Source organism: Peromyscus leucopus, chromosome 8b, assembly GCF_004664715.2.
Source record: "Peromyscus leucopus breed LL Stock chromosome 8b, UCI_PerLeu_2.1, whole genome shotgun sequence".
Lineage (NCBI taxonomy): Eukaryota > Metazoa > Chordata > Mammalia > Rodentia > Cricetidae > Peromyscus > Peromyscus leucopus.
In genome coordinates, this window is record NC_051086.1 from 28,938,537 (window position 1) to 28,960,204 (window position 21,668).

A 21,668-nucleotide genomic window follows, 5' to 3' on the forward strand; every position below is an offset into this window, starting at 1 on the left:
CAAGGTTTATCTTTTTCTTCTTTTCAAAAAGTTCTGTGTATAGTTATCATTATATGTATGCATGTATGTATGTGGGTGCACTTGTCCCGGCATGTGTGTGGAAGTCAGAGAACAATTTTGCGCACTGGGTCTTCTCATTCCACCTTTACATGGGCTCCAAGAAGCAAACTCAGGTTGCCAGGCTTGTGTGCCAACTGCTTTACCTACTGACCCATCTTGCCAACAACCTGTCTTAATTTACTTTTAAAACAGAAATCTGATAAAAGCAAAACAAAATACCATTTGTGGTGTGTGTTTGAGGTCAGTTTGAAGTTCATCAGATTTTATGCCAGTGTGGTAAAGCTACATTTAGAAAAACTGCTATAAAAATTAACTGCCCTGGGAGAAGGAGACAAGAGGATTAGAAGTTCAAGGTCTTCTTTAGCAGAGTTTGAGGACAGAGGCTACATGAGACAACTGTTTCAAAAGAAAAACAAAAAATAAGATAATGATGAAATAAGTTGACCTTCAGAAAAGTCATGTTTTTCTGACACCATTAGTGGAAATAATGTTGGGGGCCAATGTTGGATATTTATTAACAGGGTAACTTGAAAAATGACAAGACTCAAGGTCCAGTGTGATAAACAAGACCTGTAAGAGCAAGGTAGTGCTACAAGGAAGACATGTCTGGAGTGGCAGTGCCCATTGCAGATGCCTCAGAAGACACAGCTGTGTGGACCAAGACGACACACAGAACAGAACAGGAAAACCACAGTGTTTTCTCTTCAAAGACAAGAAAAGTATCTTTTTCTTTTATAAATAAGAAAAAATAGAGCAAAAGTATATTTTTGAGAAGATCCTAGCAGGATTCCTGACCTTATGTCCTTATCCACTGTTTTGATATGTACTTAGATTTTAGCTCCTCAAAAAGAAAAACTCTAAATGGACAGATGTTCTCATATTAAATGACGCCTTAGGTATTTACCATACAGCTCTTCCATTTTTCTGTTTTTGTTGGAGATGGTTTTACATTGTGGCTTAGACAGGCCTAGAACTTACTATGCAGCTCAGATCTAACTTCAGGCTCAGTCTCCTAAGTACTGGAGTACCGGCATGAACCACAACTAGTTCTGTCAGGTTCCTAAATCAGAAGGCTGCACAGCATCTACAATACATTCTTGCAGAAAAGCTCTTGAGCAGGCTGTTCAGCGCTATGCTTTTAGGCACACACGTGACTCAGAAGCTAGATGCCATCTCCATCTGACCCAGTCTGTACCCATCACATCTGACTTTGTAAGGAATCACAGAACTGCTGCTTCAAATATCTGCAGGAGCTAAACATTTCTAATTTGAAAAATATTGTAGAACAGTGAATGTAATTTCATGTATATAAAACTGTAAGGAATGATTAAAACTTAAACCACATTTATTTTCACCAGTGGCATAGATTTCAGAAGAATTACAAAGATAAACATGACTCTAAAATAAGAGGTAAAAGCTAAGAAAATGGTTTTTCACTCCCCCTCCCCCAACTCTTATTGAACTGGACAGACATAAAAGACTTGGACACCACAACTCATTTTCCATACAAAAAAATTCAACTTAATTTCCAATATACATCACACTGTGACCTAACCCACTTTTGAAAAGGCTGTCAACTTCATACATATTTCCTCTGAACTTCCAAATAAAATAACAACAAAAACAGAAGAAAGAGGACTGGAGAGAGCACTGGCTGCTTTTCCAGAAGACCTAGGTTCAGTTCCCAGGATCTACGTGGCAGCTCACAACCATCTGTAACTTCAGTTCCAGGGTATCTGACTACTTCTCCTGGTCTCTGTAGGTACCAGGCACACACATGGTGCACAAACATACATGCAGGCAAAACACTCGCATATTAAATTAGTAATAACGGAAGAGAGTGAGAAAAGAAGATGATAAAGGAAACCACAATGTAATGAAGTTCACTAGCTCAGAGAATAACAGTCCAGAGCCTGTAACAGTTGGAATAGCAGCTGTCTCCATGGCATACTAGGTACGGAAGTGTGGAACTATCACTTACATAGGTACCCTAAGGAAACAGTATCCTACCTAGTAAAGCCACAATACGATTGTAATGTGCTGCACATAATGGATGGAAATGATGTAACCACCAACCCTGAAACAGCTATTTCTTACAATGGTAGAAGTGAGCTGCCTCATTCTGTCTAGCTCATACAGAATCTAGTATCAACTCTTAAGAGAGCTGAGGCCAAGACAAAGACTGAGGGCTGTGGCATATAGCCGGACGTGGCTACCTAAGCATCATATCATAACTTTAGTCACAACCTTGCCAAGCAAGCACAACCCACACTCTGAAATAACAATCTTTGAGATTCTTGAAAAATGCTCTGAACTTAAGACTTCTTCAGAAATTGCAATGACTCCTTATGACAATGCAGAATGTAGGAACAAGCTTTTCCTTCACTGGATGAGATCAACAGTAGCATGCATGAGACCATGGTTCAATCCCCAGCACCACAGAACGAATGAGATGAGCAGAGAGCCGATGAGCATGCAATGACAGTAAAGAATTCATGGATTAGTGCACCCATTCATCAAACATTGCCTTAGAAATAACATGTAATCAGTTAATAAGGCAACAATAAATAATAATGTCACATGTAAAGTTCACTAGGAGGTGGGTTTAGCTATAAACACAAGCATCCCTTGAAGGTAATTTAAATGCCAAAATCACCATCACATTTTTCTTGGAAGAGATACACTACCATTAGCAATGTTTTCTTTAGTTTTTTGTGGTTTATGTTTTGTTTTTGTTTTTTGAGACACAGTTTCTCTGTGTAGCCCTGGATGTCCTGGAACTTGCTCTGTAGACTAGGTTGGCCTCGAACTCAGAGATCTGCCTATCCTTGCCTCCCAAGTGCTGGGATTAAGGGTGTGCCATGCCCAGCCTCTTTAGTTTCTTTTTTAAGCCAGTATATTTGAGAAATGATTTCCCAAAAGTTCAATTTCTACTTTCAAAAAAATCTGAGCTACTAAAGATGAGAAATACTTAACAAAAATGTACCCTAGTTCCCTATCTCCCAAGATATGGGGCTTGTGAGCAATGTGAGAAACCAGGACTGTAACCCTCTGATTACTTACTTGTTAAAAAAGGGTTCAATGAGTTTTGATCTGGTGGACACACACACTTTTGGAGGACCGAGTAAAGAACCTAGTGAAGAGAAGCAGGTGTTACACACAGCACGTGGTCAAAGTGCGGAACCTCAGACACAAGTGTGTCACATTCAGCGAGGGTCCACACACGTCCATGGGCAAGTGTCAGCAGTTCCTTCCTGTGTGTCCCCTCCTCATCTCCTCCAGCTCCCCTCTCAAAACCCTCCTGCTTCTCTCAGGGTGGCCAGATCCTAGGACAGAGGTTGTGATGCACAGACTGCCGTCCTTACCCCACTCTCACATGGAAGCTGAGTCCCAAACAATGGTACCCATGAATGAGCTATTTGGGAGGTAAGGAGGGAACTGGTTCTTCACAAGAAGCGTGGGTGCTTCCTCTCCCTAGAACTCTACGATGTGAGGGTATGTGAGTGACAACTGTCTGAGAGCTGGTGCCTGGGGATGGGTCCTCAATCTGGACTTCCTACTCTCCAGAACCATCAGAAACATGGGTCTGTTATCTAAGCCTGGTCTTTGGAAATTTGTCACACCAGGCTGAGCTAAGAGGAAACAGGTGAGACCCACTCTGTTTAACAGAAACACAGCTCAAGTACCTAGGTAATTTGCCATGGAGAGGAAGCAGAGTCCTGTGATGTAAGCGTCATACCCTGCCTCGTGGAGCTGCTCAGAAGCTGTGTCATAGCTTGGAAAGCCTTCTGCACTTTCTAAAGAGAAACAAAAAGAACCATCAACTTTCCCCAGAGCATTACCAAACACAAGAACTAGTAAGCACAGTGTCCTGCCAAACCCAAACTGCATCTGGTGTATTGCAGATGCAGATGTGGCTGGAAGACACAGGAAACATGTCCACACAAGACCTTACAATATTATATGACAAAGTCCCTGAAAATGAGAATTTCAGTTCAGACCAGAGAAAGGTCAGTTTCCTTACCAAGGTTCAGCTATTGGCTTCTTTAGCTACACTGGTTGGGGCATTTGCAATCTTGTGTTTCCCATCCTGTGACATTTCCACTGTGCTGTTCTTACCATACATGTAGGACACAGCAGATTAAGCAAGACTCCAAGCTAGGCATGGTGGCCACACCTGCAATCTCTATACTTGAGAAGCTGAAGCAGAAGAACCACAGCAAGTTTGAGGCTATCCTAGGCTAAATAGTGAATTCTAGCCCAGCTTTGGCTACAAAGACAGACCCTATCTTTACAAATAATTAAATAAACAATAAACTTATAAAAATCCAGTAGGACCTAGAGGTCATACAGTGTCCATCTGAATCTCTACTCCATCACTCACATGCAATGTGACTCTGGGAAAGGGATTTCACCTCTGGGCCCCAAGTTTTATAAAGAGGAGATGATAATCAACCTTCCCTCATTAGGCTTTTGGGGAACATCAAATGGCATGATATTGCTAAAGGTTTCATCTAGTGCTTGGCACATGTCATATGTTCATAACCATTAGTATCACAAATAGTTCCCATAAAACTAAATAGTTCAACTCACTACTGGCACGGTCCTCAACTGTTTCCAAGCTTAGCAATTTAAAGACAACAGCATACTTCACCCCCAAGATAGATGAGAACTTGCTGTAACACTGCCCTTAGTCCACAGGGCCACTGCACTACAAAAATCATTTTATAAGATAATGCTTAGTCACGCTGATACACACAGGTACTGAGAGAATGTGAGAGTAATCTGCTTTTGAGTAAATTCTCTACCAGAGAAATATGAAAATAATAGGATAGGATATAGCTCTTACTCAAAAGTAATTATTTCCTAGAATCAATCTGAAAATAAATGTTAGAAAGGCCATCGCTTCATCAGAAGAATGGGCAGTAAATACTGATGGAATGACTGGAAGCTGTTTTCATACCAAAACAATGCTCTTTGTGCAAGAACGTTTTAACTTTCTTAAGATCTAAACATTGGGTTTGACACTTCCTAAGAAAGCCTTTTAACACTGTAGCACTTAAGTAAGATCCTCAACACCTGCTGAAGCTCACCACTCCACAAATCAATTATTCCATTACACTGTTATACCTCAGGCATGAGTTCCCTTCCCTCTATCCACCCAGCATCTTTGTACTTCCTTTCTTGGACTATTACCCAAAAGGAAAGCAAATACCTATGGCTCTGCCTGCCCTGGTACCTCCCATCACCAATTTCTGAATCATTAGTGTGCTGCTATCAGTGTCTTGAGCAGTTTTCTAGCCACAGCAAACGGAATGCTAACTACAGGTCAGCAGCACAATGTGGGTGACAGGACCAAGGACACAGTGTCCCAAAACACGTGGGTGGAGGCCACACACCCACACAACCCATCTGATACCAAGTGCTCCTCCTGACCTCTGGCTTTCCTCAATGACATTGTTTCTCTGGTCCAAACTAGCTCCAAGGACACAGAGATGTGCTCTTTTCTCAGCAGCATCCCAGCTCTTGGGTTTTCTGAGACAGGAGATGTTTTTGTTGCATTTCTGATGATTAGTCACTGACTCTGTCTCTGCTCAAACAACACACCATATGAAAGGACACATCACATTTTGAGAGAACTCCAAGCATTAGGAAATAAAAGTCTTGAAACTTCTCAGTGAATCCCTACCCAATTCTATTAACATGATGTTGATGTAGCTAGATATGGAATCAGGATACCATCTTTACTCAGAAAACAGCAATCCAGCACAGGCACAACCCAGCCACAGTCTACAAAGAAGGCAATACAGTTTCAGAGATGGTTCATAGTCTTTCTACAGAACATATCGGTAATTTCCAGAGTTTGCAGGTCTTCAAGGTTAATATTGAAGGTTAATATTCTTACCAACTTTAGGAGGGTCAAAGGGTGTCTCTTTTAACCGCTTTTCCAACTCAGCAAGGGATGTGTTGTTAATGATATCCTGCAAGGCGGAGAATTAGGTGGAGAATTAGGACATTTCATCTGAGAGCAAGAGATTAAGGGCCTGGCAGTGGTGGTGCACGCCTTTAATCTCAGCACTGGGGAGGCAGAGGCAGGTGGATCTCTGTGAGTTCGAGGCCAGCCTGGTCTACAAAGAGAGTTCCAGGAAAGGCACAAAGCTACACAGAGAAACCCTGTCTCGAAGAAAAAAAAAAAAGCCCAGCACCACTTTGAGACCTTTGGCAGCAGTTAACTCTGCAGCTCACACACGATTGAGCCTGTATGATAATGAGTATTCAGAGATGGGTAATGCCTGGGGGACGCTCACCAACCTAAGACAGAATGCATGTGTGGCCTGGGCAGGAGTCTCCATGATGGGTAAGGTGACCTGCTGACGTCCCACACAACCTAAGTCAGAAGCTCATTTTAGTAAAAGGGGGACCTGTAGGTCCCTGGCCCCCATTTTGGGTAACTGTTGCCTTGCTTGCTAACCTTGACCTTGATGTCCTCCCTATGCTAATTCCCTGCCAGGTTCCATCCTCCTGAATGTTTAAGGGAAGTTCCTTGTCTGTGTATCCTGCATAATGGGCATTAACAGCTTAGATGCAAGATTATAAAACATCCATAGAGAACTTCTGCCCTCCGGGGTTCTCCCATTGTGCTGTAAGCCTGTATTTAAGACCTCCTCCCCCCTTCAATAAATGGCATTCGGCAAAAAAATAAAATTAAATAAAGAAAAGAAACACAGAGCAAAAAAAAAAAAAGTAAAAAAAAAAAAAGAGATTAAGGAAGGCCACTTCAGGGTACACAGAAAGGAAAAGCATCCCATACTGCCCTCTTGTGTCCTTTAAAGGAACAGAAGCCACTGTTTACATGAAAAAAAAAAAAAAAAAAAAAAAGCACCCCAGCAAGTTCAAGGGTCATTGTACTGACAGGAATAAGGACACCTGTTAAAACCTACAAACACAGGCAGGCCTGGTGGTGCTCACCTGTAATCAGCTACTTGGGAGGCTAAGGCAGCAGGATGGAGAGTGGAAGGCCAACCTAGTTACTAAAGCAAAACCAGGAAAAAAAAAACTGTGGAAGGGGGAGAAAAAACAAACTTCCAGGAGTGCTGGGGTGTGGGGCCTGGGGGTGACACAGCTTTGGCAGGAACTGTCCTAGTGCACTGCTCAAAGGTACAGAAAGTTCTTCATCCCAGGACTGCTGGCAGGGGCAGGGCGGGAAGGCACTGTCCCAACACACTGCTCTGGAGGCTGCAGAAAGTCCTTCACAAGGATGCAAATGATCATACGTCGTCTTTATTAGAAAGTATATCCAAATATGTAAAATAAGGAGGCAGGTAGAGAAAGGACAAATTGGTTGCATGTATAACCTATTCAAAAACATAAAACATAGACCAGGTGTGATAGTGCATGCCTTTAATCCCAGCACTCGGGAGGCAGAGGCAGGCGGATCCCTATGAGTTTGAGGTCAACCTGGTCTACAGAGTGAGTTCCAGAACAGCCAGGACTCTGAGTGCGTGTGTGCGTGCGTAATTACAGCTGGCGTAGTTGTACACATGTGTCATCCCAGCAATGGGGAAGCTGACAGAGGGAGGACTATAGAGTTAGGCTAAAAAGTAAGACTGTACCTAAAAAATAAAAATAAGTAAAATAAAAAATGCATATATTTTAACATTTAAAAACTTACATTCAAAAAGAGGAAAAATAAAGATAACTGTTCACATTTTGATATACTTATTTCTGGACTTTTCCAATTTCTCTCTTTTTCCTTTCTTATTTTTTTTTTTGTTTGTTTGGGGTTTTTTTTGTTTTGTTTTGCTTTTAGTTTTTTTGAGACAGGGTTTCTCCGTGTAGCTTTGCGCCTTTCCTGGAACTCACTCTGTAGCCCGGGCGGGCCTCAAACTCAGAGATCCACCTGCCTCTGTCTCCCGAGTGCTGGGATTAAAGGCGTGCACCACCACCGCCCGGCTCCTTTCTTATTTTTTAATGTGTTTGAAATAACATTTAAATAGACCAGAATTCCCAAGTTATTAGTGGTAATGCAAAAAAGTTTCAAATAGAGCATGGTGGCACATGCTTGAACCCCAGCATATGGGAGGCAGAGGCAGGAGGATGAGGAATTCAAGGTTACTACTTTCAGGTATAGGGTGAGTTCAAGGCCAGCCTGGGCATACCAAGACTCTGTCTCAAACAAACAAAAATTTCAAATTATATCTTAAGAATGATAGTTCAGATTTAAATAATACCTTAAAAGGCTGTGTGCTGGCCATCAACTTAGTATCCAAAAGTCTAGAAGCAAAATAAATTTTAGTAAGGTAAATAAAATATATCAATATTTAAAATGTACTTTGTTAAAATATAAAATACTTAAAATGTCTCCTAAATAAAACATATAGGTAACATACACTTCATATATGATATACTTAAAAAACACTTAATTCATAAAACACTGAGAAGTGGGCAGATGAAGCACACACACTCGCCAGTGTGAACATAGTGGCAATGTGGTTAATGAGCTAAGGACAGAGTCCCACGTGCTGGCTTCACTCATCAGACTGCTGTAGGTATTCCATATACTTGCCAAAGGAACAGGCGCCATGCCTGTACTGAGAAGAATGAGGTTGGCATTCATCTCGAAGGTGAGGCAAATGCTGCATGTTTTCCCATTCTATAGAGTCAGCCCCTCCCAATGGCCACAACCCACTGCTACCACCTAGTTTACACAATCTGAATTCTTATGGAGCCAAAGTCTGCATCAGGAAGTTTCCTGCTATTTCTTACTGTGCCAGCTAAGCTCCACTGTCAAACTGACCGGATTTGGAATCACCTAAGAGCCTATGAGGAAGTTTCCAGAGTTTAACTGAGGAAGGAAGACACCTCCGCCCCCAGAAAGCAGGAAGCACACAGACATACACACTGAGTAAAGTAGGAGAGAAAGCCAGGTAAGTGCCGGGGTCTTCCTTGCTGTAGGTGAGGAACGTGACCCCATGAGCCCACTATTCCTTCCCTTCAGGACAGACTATATCCTCACACTGTGAGCTACACTAAACTTTTCCTCCCATGAGCTGTGAGAAGAAGTAGAACACATAACTACTCTATTACAGGACCAGAAATACTAAGGAAGAGAGGGAGCACTGAAGAATTCTGTCTAAATCTTGTTCCACATAAATACAAACACTGTGGCTAGGACAGCAAGAGTCCAGATGAAAGTATGACTAGCTGGCTACCCTCACTTGCCCGTCTTCAAAAGACCTAAGTGTCTTACTGTATAGGCTCATGCATTGGACATGCAGTTGATCACACACGTGACACGTGACACAGCCAAACTAGCATGCACTGCACCACTGACGGTGGACACCACTAACAACATGGGCACTGACCAACTCACAGGGAATGGGTGGGTCGTCTCAGCCATACAGTTCTCCGAGGAGAGAGCAGTTTCAGCTGGGACACATCAGTAATTAAATAGCTACGTTCCACATGTGTGAATGGCCAGACCTGTGCCAGGGCCCTTCACCAGTCCTTCAGATGGCAGGATGCAGGACAGGAAAAAGGGAGGTACAGCTACTTTCAACCTTCACTCTAAGTTAGAATCTAATCTTTAAAGGATGATCACACTATTCCATTAAATCCCTTCCCAGCTTGTAGGAACTGCCTACTTGTGTTGCATATACCTCAGTGAGTATCTCAAATGTCAGGGAGCTCTTGAAGAAGGCTTACCTGGGGAAGACACATGTTGTCATCTCCTTAAACTCGTTCAGATCCTAAAAAGCAAAAGGATAGCCTGTTACTGTCTTTCAGGAAGGCCAGAGTATTGTTAAAAACACACATGGGCAGCTCCAGGTCTCAGCTGTTTTCTCAAACATTAACTGTCATGCCTCACTTGGGCCTCAAGCTGAAGAGCAAAATCCACTTCTAATTAAGAATTATTTCTTAGGAGCAGGAGAGATGACTCCGAGGTAAAGGGCACTTGTTGCTCTTGTAGAGGACCCAGGTTAGATTCCCAGACCCCACATGGTGGCTTATAACCACCCATAACTCTAGTCCAGGAGATCTAATGCCCTATTCTGAACTCCTCAGGCACTAGGCACACATGTACACATACATACATATATGCAGGCAAGACATTCATCACATAAAAATAAATAAACCTTAGAGCAAATGAATTACTTTTAAAATAAAATCTGAGCCAATCAGTCTTGGCACCTGCTGCTAAAACTGACAATCTGAGTCCACCCAGGGCTCACATGTCAGAAGGCTGACTTCTGTAAGCTGTCCTCTGACTGCCACATGCACAAGTGCACAGATACACACACAAGTTTTTTTTTAATTAAGAAAAATAAGGACAGTAAGATGGCTTGGCAGGTTAAAGGTACCAGATGCCAAGCCTGACAACCTGAATTTGATCAGAGACCCATATGGTGGAAAGAGGGAACGGACTCCCACAGTTATGTCTGACTTCCACAGGCACACCTCAGCAACACACTATATACATAAAAGAATAAAAAAAAATAAAATTTTAATGTGATAAAAAATAAATAATGAATTTAGGAATATTTCCTATTTCTCACTAGGAATTGTGTGGCTTGGATAAGTAATTTTATAACTAAAGATTCCGTAGCTGAACTAAAGAAAGTGTGGTTCCGTCACATGTACAGTACTACTGACTTGCGAGACTGTCGTACCCCGGGGTACAGACTTAATTCTACCAGTGACACTAGCTGGTGTCACTACAGTGACTGATATGGGAATGGTTACACTGTAAAGCAGCTTCTATCTCTGAGGCCATCTCCGGTTGTTAGTTAAAATGGCCATAAAAACACAGACCTCACAACATAGATATTGTTCCTGCTCTAAGTACTCATAAAATTGTTAATGTGGCACTAACAGTAAGTGCCTAAATTAAACTGTTCATTTCAAAGGTTTACTTTGATCAGGAATTCTAGAGCAAAACTTAGAGTACTTTAGTTTTGAATTAGCTTATTTACATACATAATTGCCATGCCAGCCTGGGTAGTAACACTCCTGACCTTTTGTAAACCACATTTCTTTTCAAAGTCATTCATGCTTCTCAGTAAGCTGCCATTTCCAATTAGCTTTTCAAGCCTATAACCACAGACTGTATTTAACTACACCAGTTTCTCAATGGCTGTCATTTAATCAATGGACAAAATATGAAAAAGTGGTTCTAAGGCGAAGTCAATCAAAAAATGCCCAAATGACCATTTTTTAATAATTTATTTAACTTTATTTTATGTGCATTTGTGTGGGAGTGTCAGATCCCTTAGAAATGGAGTTACAGACAGTTATGAGCTGCCATATGGGTGCTGAGAATTGAACCCAGGTCCTCTGAAAAAGCAGCCTGTGCTCTTAACCACTGAGCCTTCTCTCCAACCCTCCTAATGACCATTGTTAACCTTTCAACACCGCTAAAAAGTTTTATAAGCAAGAGCAAAGTAGAATTATGACCACCTCCAGAGCGAACACAGAGTTCTGGGCCAACACCTACAAGGTCATGTTCAAGCAGCAAAGGGCCCCATAAAAAAACTCACCCCTAAATACCAAGACATGCATTCTTTCTTTTTATTTTTATCTTGGCATGTGCATATATATAATATGTGTATATACAGTGTGAGCACAAGCCTGCCTCGGTGCATGTGTAGAAGTCAAAGACAACCTGATGTCAGCCTTCTCCCTCTAACATGTCTGTGCCAGGGTCTCCTGTTCACCACATGCCAGGCTGTCTCACCAGAGCTTCTGGGGGTTCACCTGTCTCCCCCTCCTATCTTGTCGTAGGAATTCTGGATTACAGATGAGCTACGGTGACTAGTTTTACATTTACATTTTAAAAATAGGATGCCAGGAAATGGAGAGGTGGCTCAGTTAAGAACACTAGCTACAAGGGTTCAATTCCCAGAACCCACATGGAAGCTCAGAACTCTGTAACTCCAGTCCCAGAGGATCCAATACCCTCCTCTGGCTTCCATGGGTACCAGGCATTCAAGGGGTACACAGACATACATACATGCAGGCTGTAGTATGTGAATGAGAATGACCCTCTAAGGCTCATATATTTGAACATTTGGTCCACAGTTAGTGGAACTATTTGGACTATGTGGACTTGGAGGAGGTGTCACTGGGGTCTGAGGTTTCAAAAGCCCACTCCAGTCCCACCCCACTGCCTGCTGCCTGCAGACTGGATGTAAAGTTCTCAGCTACTACTACAGTGCCATGCCTGTTTGTTTCTCACCATGATGATCATGAACTCACCCTCTGAAACTGTTAAGCAAGCCCCTAATTATATGCTTTCTTGTCTAAGTGTTGCCTTGGTCATAGTGTCTCTCCACAGCAATAGAACAGAGGCAAAACACCTGTGCTGGCTAGTCTTCCATCAACTTGACACAAGCTAGAGTTATCTGAAAGGAGGAAACCTCAATTGAGAAGATGCCTCCATAAGCTCTCACTGCAAGACATTGTGTTAATTAGTAATTGATGGGGGAGGGCCCAGCCCATGGTGGGTTCTAAAAGAAAGCTGGCTGAGCAAGCCATGGGGAGCAAGCCAGTAAGCAGCACTCCTCCATGGCCTCTGCATCAGCTCCTGCCTCCAAGTTCTTGCTGTGTTTCTGTCCTGGCTTCCTTTGATGATGAGCAGCAATATGGAAGTGTAAGCTGAATAAACCCATTCCTCCCCAAGTCGCTTTTTGGTCATGGTGTTTCGTCAAAGCAACGGAAACCCTAACTATGACAACACCCGTACACAAAAAATAAAACAAAATGTTTTTAACTTAAGTATGGTGCCAGAAAATGTAAATGTTCTATCACCTTCGATAGATTATCTCCTATTACTATCATCTTTTCCATACCTAAATAAAAGAACAATTCTCTCTCTCTCTCTCTCTCTCTCTCTCTCTCTGTGTGTGTGTGTGTGTGTGTGTGTGTGTGTGTGTATGTGTGTGTGTCTAATCATCTAGAATTGGTTGCACCATGTAACCTACAGCAAAATGTAGGCACCCTGGAGGCACCAAAGCCTGGAGGGGTTGGCCACAGAACAGCTGGAACTAGCAAGGCAGTATGCAGAGAAGACCTGTGTGGCAGGACAAGGTGAGTGAAGGTGTGGACTGCAAACATGCAGCAGAGCCACAGTAAGGAGGCAGAAGTAATCATGCACCCAAACCACAGGCCTGCCAGAACACACAGTGTTTAGGAAACGCGTCAGCTGGCTGAGGACACAGAGCCTGACAAAGGCTGGCTTACACAGGCAATCAGATATGACCTGACAGGCTGAGCTCACTATATGCAGAGGCAACTATATACAGAAACAAGGAATGTGAGATTACTTGGGAATTTTAGGCAGGGTCTGTAATGTGAAGAGAGCCACACATCAGTCATAGACACTCATTTGTTAATTCAATATTTAATGCCTTCCTCTGTTCGGTATTTATAACTTTCAAGAAGCAATAAAAACAGGAGTCCAACCTCCAGCAGTTTAAAGCAGGGGCTGGCCAGAAGACGAAGGGCAGGGAGCAGATTGTAATCCTAGCACTTGGGTCTAAGAGTTCACAACCAATCTGGGCTACGTAAATAGGGGCTGGGGAGATGGCTCCTGTTTAAGAATACTTGCTGCTTTTCCAGAGGACAGGGTCAACTCTCAGCACCCACACGGTGGCTCACAAGTATCTGTAACTCCAGTTTCAGGGGATCTGACAAACTTCTCTGGCCTCTGTGACATCAGGCAAGCAAACTGTGTACATACACACATGCAGGGAAAACGCTCACACATTTTAAAAATTATTTATGTTTATTTATGTGTATGTGGGTGAGTTTTTGGGCACTACATTTTTGCAGGTGTCCTTGGAGGTCAGAAGGTATCAGATCCCCTGGAGCTAGAGTTATAAGCAGCTGTGAGCCGCCCAGTGTGGGTGCTGGGAACCAAACCCAGGTCTGCTAAAAAGCAAGGGCACTTAACCACTGGGACACCTTGACAGTCCTAAAACAAAGTTTTTTAAGTAAATAAAAATAAAGCATGGTGTGATGGCTATTCTTGGTTGTTAACTTGACTACATCTGGAATTAACTAAAACCCAAATAGCTAGGCACACCTGTGAGGGATTTTTTTTTTCCTTAAGTAAGTCATTGGAAGTGGAGAGACCCACTTCTAATCTGGATTGTTTGTTTGAACTCACAGAGGTCTGCCTGCCTCTGCCTCCTAAGTGCTGGGGCTAAAGGCATGTGCCACCACGCCCAGCAAATATGGATTTTTGAGGTGAGAAGATATACCTTTAATCCAGATTTTCTGAGGTGAAAGATCCACCTTTGATCTGGGCCATACTTTCTGGGGCAACCTACATAAAGAACATGGAAGAAGGGAACTTTGCTCTCTCTGCCTGTTACTCTCAATCTCATAGGCATGAGAACTGACTTCTTCAGGACTCCAGTATCCACTGACGACCAGCTGAGACATCTAGTCTTGTGGACTGAACAACTACTGGGTTCTGGGGCTTTCCATTGGTAGACAGACATTGAACTAGCTGGACCACAGGCTGTAAGCCATTCTAATAAAGTCCCTTTATATATATAAATTTATCCCGTCAGTTTTGCTTCTCTAGAGAACCCTGACTAATATACATGGGTTGGCAAACTATGGCCATACAACCCAAATTTGGGCCATCACCTAATTCTTTTCATAGATCAGGGATTATCCGGCATAGCTGTCTCAGGGTACAAAGGCAGACTGGAGATGTGATAACGGCTCGAATGACCTGATTCCAAGTACGGAAATGCCATCCAAGTCCACAGGGAGTCTCAGGGTGCTCAGCAGGTGGTAATCATGTGGCACCAATTTCCTTCCAGCTCTCCTAAATTTAATTTCAGAGGTGCCTACGGCCTATCCTCTGCGCAGTAGTAAATGAGCAAACCCATCCGTATCAATCAAGGAAATAAATATTTAGCTTTTCTCTGGCAATAGCTGACAGCTATCAAACCGCTAAAACAGCTCATGTACACATCCTATCAAAACAGCACAGGCAAGGCTAGAAACTTGCATCCACAGCTTACTTTTGAACTATCTTCCCAGGTCCCTAGAAAATGTTTTTAAGATGATATCTGAGGGGCTAGAGAGATGGTTCAACAATTAACAGCATGTGCTGCTCTTTCAGAAGACCCAGGATACCTCACAGCTCAGAATCTTCTCTCACTCCAGTCCAAAAGTGCCCTCTTCTGGGCCTCCTTGCGCACCAGGCATGCACGAACATGACACACATACATGAGGGCAAAACACTTATACACATAAAATAAATAATAAATAATAAATAAATAAATAATAAATAATAAAATAAATCTTTAAAAAAGAAGAGTAAGGTAGTTCCTGGGGACATGCCACATATGAGGAACTGAGGAACTGCAACCCAGGCAGAGAGCGCAGTCATAGTTAAAAGGCAGGGGTGTCACACCGGAGCCACTTACTGCAGGCAGAGGGCAGTAGAACTGGTGAATTGTATGCATGACATCCAAGAGCATATTGTGTCCAACGACCAGCTTCCCCTGGGAAAAGACAAGGTTAGGAAAAGCATGTCAAAATTGCATCAGGGCTTAAGAGTAAGACAGATGATTCATATAAGACAAGAGCCTCACAACAAAGACAGACAAGCCCACTGCTCACTAGGTAACCTGCATGAGCCTCAAACTCATGCCCCTCCTGCCTCAGCATCTCAAGTGTTGAGATTACAGGCATACACCCACCGTGTCCATTCTTAGTGACTTTTCTGTTTTTCTTATTAGGAATTTGATGTAGTTCTTTGTTGTTGGTTTTGGTTTTTGTTGTTGTTTTTTGTTTGTCTGTTTTGTTGTGTTGTGTTTTTGTTTTGTTTTGTTTTGTTTTGTTTTTCGAGACAGGGTTTCTCTGTATAGCTTTGGAGCCTACCCTGGATCTCACGCTGTAGACCAGGCTGGCCTCGAACTCACAGAGACCCGCCTGCCTCTGCCTCCTGAGTGCTGGGATTACAGGCATGTGCCACCACCGCACGGCGGTTTTGTTTTTTAAGATAAGTTTTACTGTACTGCCCAGGCTGCTCCTCACCTTCTGAGCTATAGCAATCCTCCTGCCTCAGACTCCCTGAGAGGGTGGGGGGATATAGCACACACGGTACCTGGCTGGCAGTAGAAAGTTTGACTGAATCACTTTTAAACAATGAAATCTGAAATCCTGAGAACTAGACTTTTCAAAAGCTGTGAACAAAACTTCAAGTATATATCTTTAAGACGTTTAAAACACCTTTAAAACAGCCTACCTATTTTTAAAGATATATTTATAACAATGCTATAAAATAAAAAAAAATAACTAATTCCTAATTTATTAAACTCAACAAACTTTCATTTCCTACATTATCTATGTCACAGTTCAAAGGGTCACGGCATGTCACTGCTCTTCTTTTTTAAAGTTTATTATTTTTAGCCTGTGTGTGTGTACACATACGGGGGGGGGGGAGTACACATGCCACAACATGCCTGTGGAGAAGGTCAGGGTACAAATGTGTGGGGTAGGTTTGCTCTTTCCACCTTTCCATGGATTTGAGAAGTCAGACTCAGGTCAGCAGGCTTGCATGGCAAGTGCTTTATCCACTGAGCCATCCTGGTGACCTTCATTGCTTCTCAATTAACTGAATACAATACATATACAATAAATTGCTGCATTTTCATAAAAATTTAACTACTAAAATAGAATGTCCCAGCCTTGTGACTCTTCAGGGGATGGGGAGAAGATGTTGATGCTGGTTTAGTTTTGGGGATTAGAGCAGTAGGAGTTGAAAAGTTCCTCATGTAGCTAGGCTAGCTCTGACTGCCTATGTAGCTGAGGATAACCTTGAACGCCTAATCCTTGTGCCTCTGTTCCCCAAGTGCTGGAATTAGGCATGCGCCACCATATTCGGCTTTGTTTTCAGATTTTGTTTCTTTGTTTTCGTCACTTGTTTGTGGGTTAAGAAGGGTGTTTTGTCTTGTTTGACACAGGGTCTCCTCTGTAGGTTGTGTGGAACTCACTGTGCGGTCCTGGCTAGATGACTCCATTTTGAACATAAAGCATGAAGCACTACAGTGAAGCTTTTTACGAAATTCCAGTGGTTCTCCATGTAACACGTCAAACTCAGAGCTCAACTTAATTCTTTGACATAATTAATCTTATATAAAATATCCTAAATCAAACAATCTGTACTGGTTTTGGATCAGTATCTGTATGCGTCTTGAGTCCCTATGCAATGTTAAAATGTGTGGCATTGTGTGGCAGACATGCTAATGAATAAACCTAATTGAATCCAGGTGAGAAGCTGGGAAGACAAGACTTGGAGGAAAGCATCGTGACTAGACACTATGAAGTCAAAGACTACAAGAGCTGCATAAAAGGCAGGAGTCTGATCAGTATTACACTTCTCACAGGCCTGGAACCAAGGCTCGGGAGACGGCTCAGCTAGTAAAGTAGTTAGCCTCACAGGCATGAGGGTCTGAGTTTGGACTCCCAGCACAGTGGCACACATTTCTACAATCCAAACACCGGGGAGGGATCATTGGTCAGCCAGACTAGCTGACTGAATGAAGATCAAGACAAGTGAAAGAATTGGGGGGCTGGGAAAACAAGTGAAGAAGGAAGATGCCAGATGTCAACAGCTGTCTTAGTCAGTGTTCTATTGCTGTGAGAAACACCATGGCCAAGACAACTCTTCTTATAAAGGAAAGCATTTAACTGGGGCTTGCTTCCAGTTTCAGAGGCTTAGTCAATTATCATCATGGCAGGAAGCAGGGCAGCGTGCACAGCGCTGGAGCAGTAACTGAGAGCTACATCCTGATCTGCAAAGAGAGACTCTGGGCCTGGCATGGGCTTCTGAAACCTCAAAGCCGACCCTCAGTGACACACTTCTCTAACTAGGCCACACCTCCTAATCCTTTGAAATAGTGTCACTCCCTCCTGACCAAGCACTCAGATCTATGAGCCTAGGGTGGCCATTCTCATTTAACCCCACAGCAGCCACACTCGCACTTCTTGCTGTATGTATGCACACTGTCCAGCGATATCAAGAGCCAGGACAGCTACCACATGGTGGCTCATAACCATCTAGAATGAGATCTGGTGCCCTCTTCTGGTGTGCAGGCAGAACACTGTATACATAACAAATAAATAAATCTTAAAAACAAAGGTTCGATCTTTCTTTGACCTCTATGGGTACCCACACTCATGTAGTACACACAGATACACACATCTACACATAAATAAAAATAAATTTAAAAAAAAGAAGAAAAAAAAAAACCAAAGGTTCAGTTCCCAGTATCCACACTGGGCACTTACAACCACCTGTAAATCCAGCTCCAGGGGACCTGACACACTTCTGGATTCTGTAGGCAGCTGCACTCACAAGTCCACACAAACACATTTGGGCAAAACATCCATACACATAAATAAATTTTTAATTAAAAATAAATAAATAGATAGATAGATAGATAGATAGATAAGATAGATACATGTTTTTACTATCTGCTGGCTTCATAGACCTTATTAATATTAATAAAAAATTAAGCCAGGCTGTGGTGGCACAGTCCTTTAATCCCAGCACTCAGGAGGCAGAGGCAAACAGATCTCTGTGAGTTCCAGGCCAGCCTGGACTACAGAGCGAGTTCCAGGACTGACAGAGCTACATAGAGAAACCCTGTCTCAGGAAAAAAAAAAAAAAAGAATATAATAAATATTTTAATTTCTAAGATATGTAACAACTTTTTTTTCTACTTTGTTTCCTCTAGAGCCTAGGAAACATAGTTTTATTTAGATCCTTCTATTTAAACTGAGTGTTTTGAAGAGATCTCTATCATTTTCCAGTTCTCAGATCTGCCTAGGCAACATAGATATTCAAAGGTACCATTAATGTCTTTGTATTTTTTGGAGTACATATAGTTTAGCAAATAGACATGTACATCTATCCACGTACCAGGAAAACAAATGCCTCAACTTTGAAAAGTCAGCTGAATCATTGTGCTAGTTAATGAGCTCCCTTGCTTCTCAAGCATACTGGCTCAAGCATCCAGTACCAAGTGCAACCAGAACCTGCTTTTCTGGGGACCTGTGATCTTAGCAGCTGCTGAAGAGACTCACCCCTTTCTCTTCCCAGGATCACACAATTCTGTGTTCAGAACAGTTTATCTGTCTATTTCAGTAACAAGTTCCTTGTGGCTAATGATCTTTTAGAAGGCTCTAATCATTTGTGTTATCCTCAAATGAGGACATGGTGTGCCTCCTCTCCACTGCCCATGTTGACAGACCTGCACTGAACTCTGAGAGGGTCTCAATGGCCAAGCATCTAAGGAACAAGACAACTCCGTTTCTCAGATCCAACTGCCCAAAAAGGAAGTCTTAGACCTAGGTGATCTCTATCCAAGCAAGAGCACTACCTCGCTTACCCATGCAAAAGGTGGATGCCTTTCGGAAAGGGCCAAGGAAAGATGTCTACCATAGAGTTCTCTAGCACATTTACACAAACAGCCAGTACATTTTTAAAGCTTTAATATTACTAGGATTGTAGATGTATTTCAGGATTGAACTAGAGTTCTGAGGAGGAAGTCAACTTGTAATTATTTATCGTGTGAATTCCTCGAATTGCTCCTTGACTTCTGAGTCTCAATTTCAGACTAACGATGTCAGTTTCACACATGGACATCTATACATGGACATCTTAGGGTGGAACTCCACTGTACTTGTGCAACAAAGGCTTTCTGAAAACTGGTTTGGATACAATTCAGCAATGATGACCTCTGACCTGGTGCACTGCACAGCAGGAGCCCACCCTATGTCGGTAACTTCTTCCTTAGGACTAGGTAAACATTCCAAGGGTAACTGTGGTAGTCTGAATGTAATTGGCCCCGATAAGCTTATAAGGAGCGGCACTATTAGGAGGTGTGGCTTTGTTGGAGGAAATGTGTCACTGTGGGGGCGGGCTTTGAGGTCTCCTCTGATCAGGATATGCCCAGTTGTCTCAGTTGACTTCCTATCAAAATGTAGCTTCTCTTACATTCTCAGCTCCTTCTCCAGCATAATCTCTGCCTGCACGCTGCCATGTCCACCAAAAAGATAATGGACTGAACCTCTAAACTACAAGCCAGGCCCAAATAAATGTTCCCCTTTATAAGAGCTGCCATGGTCATGGTGTCTGTTCACAGCAATAGAAACCCTAACTAATGCCGGGCAGTGGTGGCGCACGCCTTTAATCCCAGCACTCGGGAGGCAGAGGCAGGCGGATCTCTGTGAGTTCGAGGCCAGCCTGGGCTACCAAGTGAGTTCCAGGAAAGGCGCAAAGCTACACAGAGAAACCCTGTCTCAAAAAACCAAAAATAAAAAATAAATAAATAAATAAATAAATAAATAAATAAATAAATAGAAACCCTAACTAAGACAGCAACCAAGTGAGCAATTTCCAAAAGCAGTTAGACACATCATTTTAAATATTGTGCTTAGCCATTCAACTAGAAACAAAACCAAAATGTGGATGACTTACCGAATTAGCAATGGCATGGATGACTCTTGAAAATCCCACAGCATCATTCAGTTCCTCCTAAGTAAAAGAAACTAAATTAAAAACAAATAGAGCCAGCAAGAGGGCTCAGTGGGTAAAGGCACTTGCCATACAGGCCTCAAAACTTGAGTGTGCCCCTCAGAACTCTGTAAAGGCTGAGGAAAAGAACCATCTCCTCAAAGCTTTCTATTGACCTTCACATGCATGTCCTTCGACATATGAGCCCCTCTCCCTCTCTGTCTCTCTCCCCCTCCCTCCCTCTCTCTGCTTCCCTCCCTCCCTCTGTCTCTGTCTGTCTGTCTCTCTCTCTCACACACAGAGTAACAAATGAGAAATAAAGTTTTTAAAAGGCACATTGCATTCCTTCCTTGAATGAACCAAAGCCTGAAGCTCCAACAAAATGTAATTTTACATCAAGTGAGACAGCTTTAGTGTCACAGGATTTGTAACAATAATCCCTAATCGCATGTAAAAATGAGGAACCTAGAGAGATACCACCACAGTTAGGAGTGCCACTCCTCTTTCAGGGGACCCGGGTTCCTTTCTTGCACCCACAACCACCTATAACTCCTGTTCTAGGGGATATCACAGGCTCTTCTAATTTTCGGGGGGGGGGGTGCGTTTGCACACACATACACACAATTTAAAAAATAAATTTTTTGATCTGAAAAATGGCTCAGATGTTTGTGGTGGTATTGTGTTCCCCAAAATATTGTGCACCCTAATAAACTTATCTGGAGTCAGAGGACAGAACAGCCTCCAGATACAGAGGAAAGAAAATGGTGGCACTCACACCTTTAATCCTAGCCTTCTGGAGTCATGGATCTCTGTGAGTTCAAGGTTACATTTGAAATAGCCAGGCATGGTGATTCATGCCTTTAATCCCAAGAAGTGAACCTTTAATCCCAGGAAGTGGGGGCATAAAGCAGAAAGGTATTTAAGGCATGAAGACCAGAAACTAGAAGCTTTTAGCTAGTTAAGCTTTTAGGCTTTCCGAGAAGCAGTTCAGCTGAGATCCATTTGGATAAGGACACAGAGGCTTCCAGTCTGAGGAAACAGGATCAGCTAAGGAATTGGCAAG

At 42.6% G+C, this 21,668-nt stretch overlaps 1 protein-coding gene across 2 annotated transcripts in view; it reads right to left on the reverse strand.

The window, feature by feature from the left end:
• The window catches only part of Parn (poly(A)-specific ribonuclease), a 171,667-nt gene that overhangs the window by 134,378 nt on the left and 15,621 nt on the right, over window positions 1-21,668 (reverse strand). For both annotated transcript variants that reach the window (XM_037200844.1, XM_028890050.2), the window contains exons 12-18: window positions 20,570-20,626; window positions 15,507-15,584; window positions 9,766-9,809; window positions 8,292-8,334; window positions 5,966-6,041; window positions 3,747-3,857; window positions 3,124-3,193 (exon numbers count right to left, since the gene is read on the reverse strand). In XM_037200844.1, the coding sequence (XP_037056739.1) occupies window positions 3,124-3,193; window positions 3,747-3,857; window positions 5,966-6,041; window positions 8,292-8,334; window positions 9,766-9,809; window positions 15,507-15,584; window positions 20,570-20,626 (479 nt within the window). The remainder of the gene's footprint in view (window positions 1-3,123; window positions 3,194-3,746; window positions 3,858-5,965; window positions 6,042-8,291; window positions 8,335-9,765; window positions 9,810-15,506; window positions 15,585-20,569; window positions 20,627-21,668) is intronic.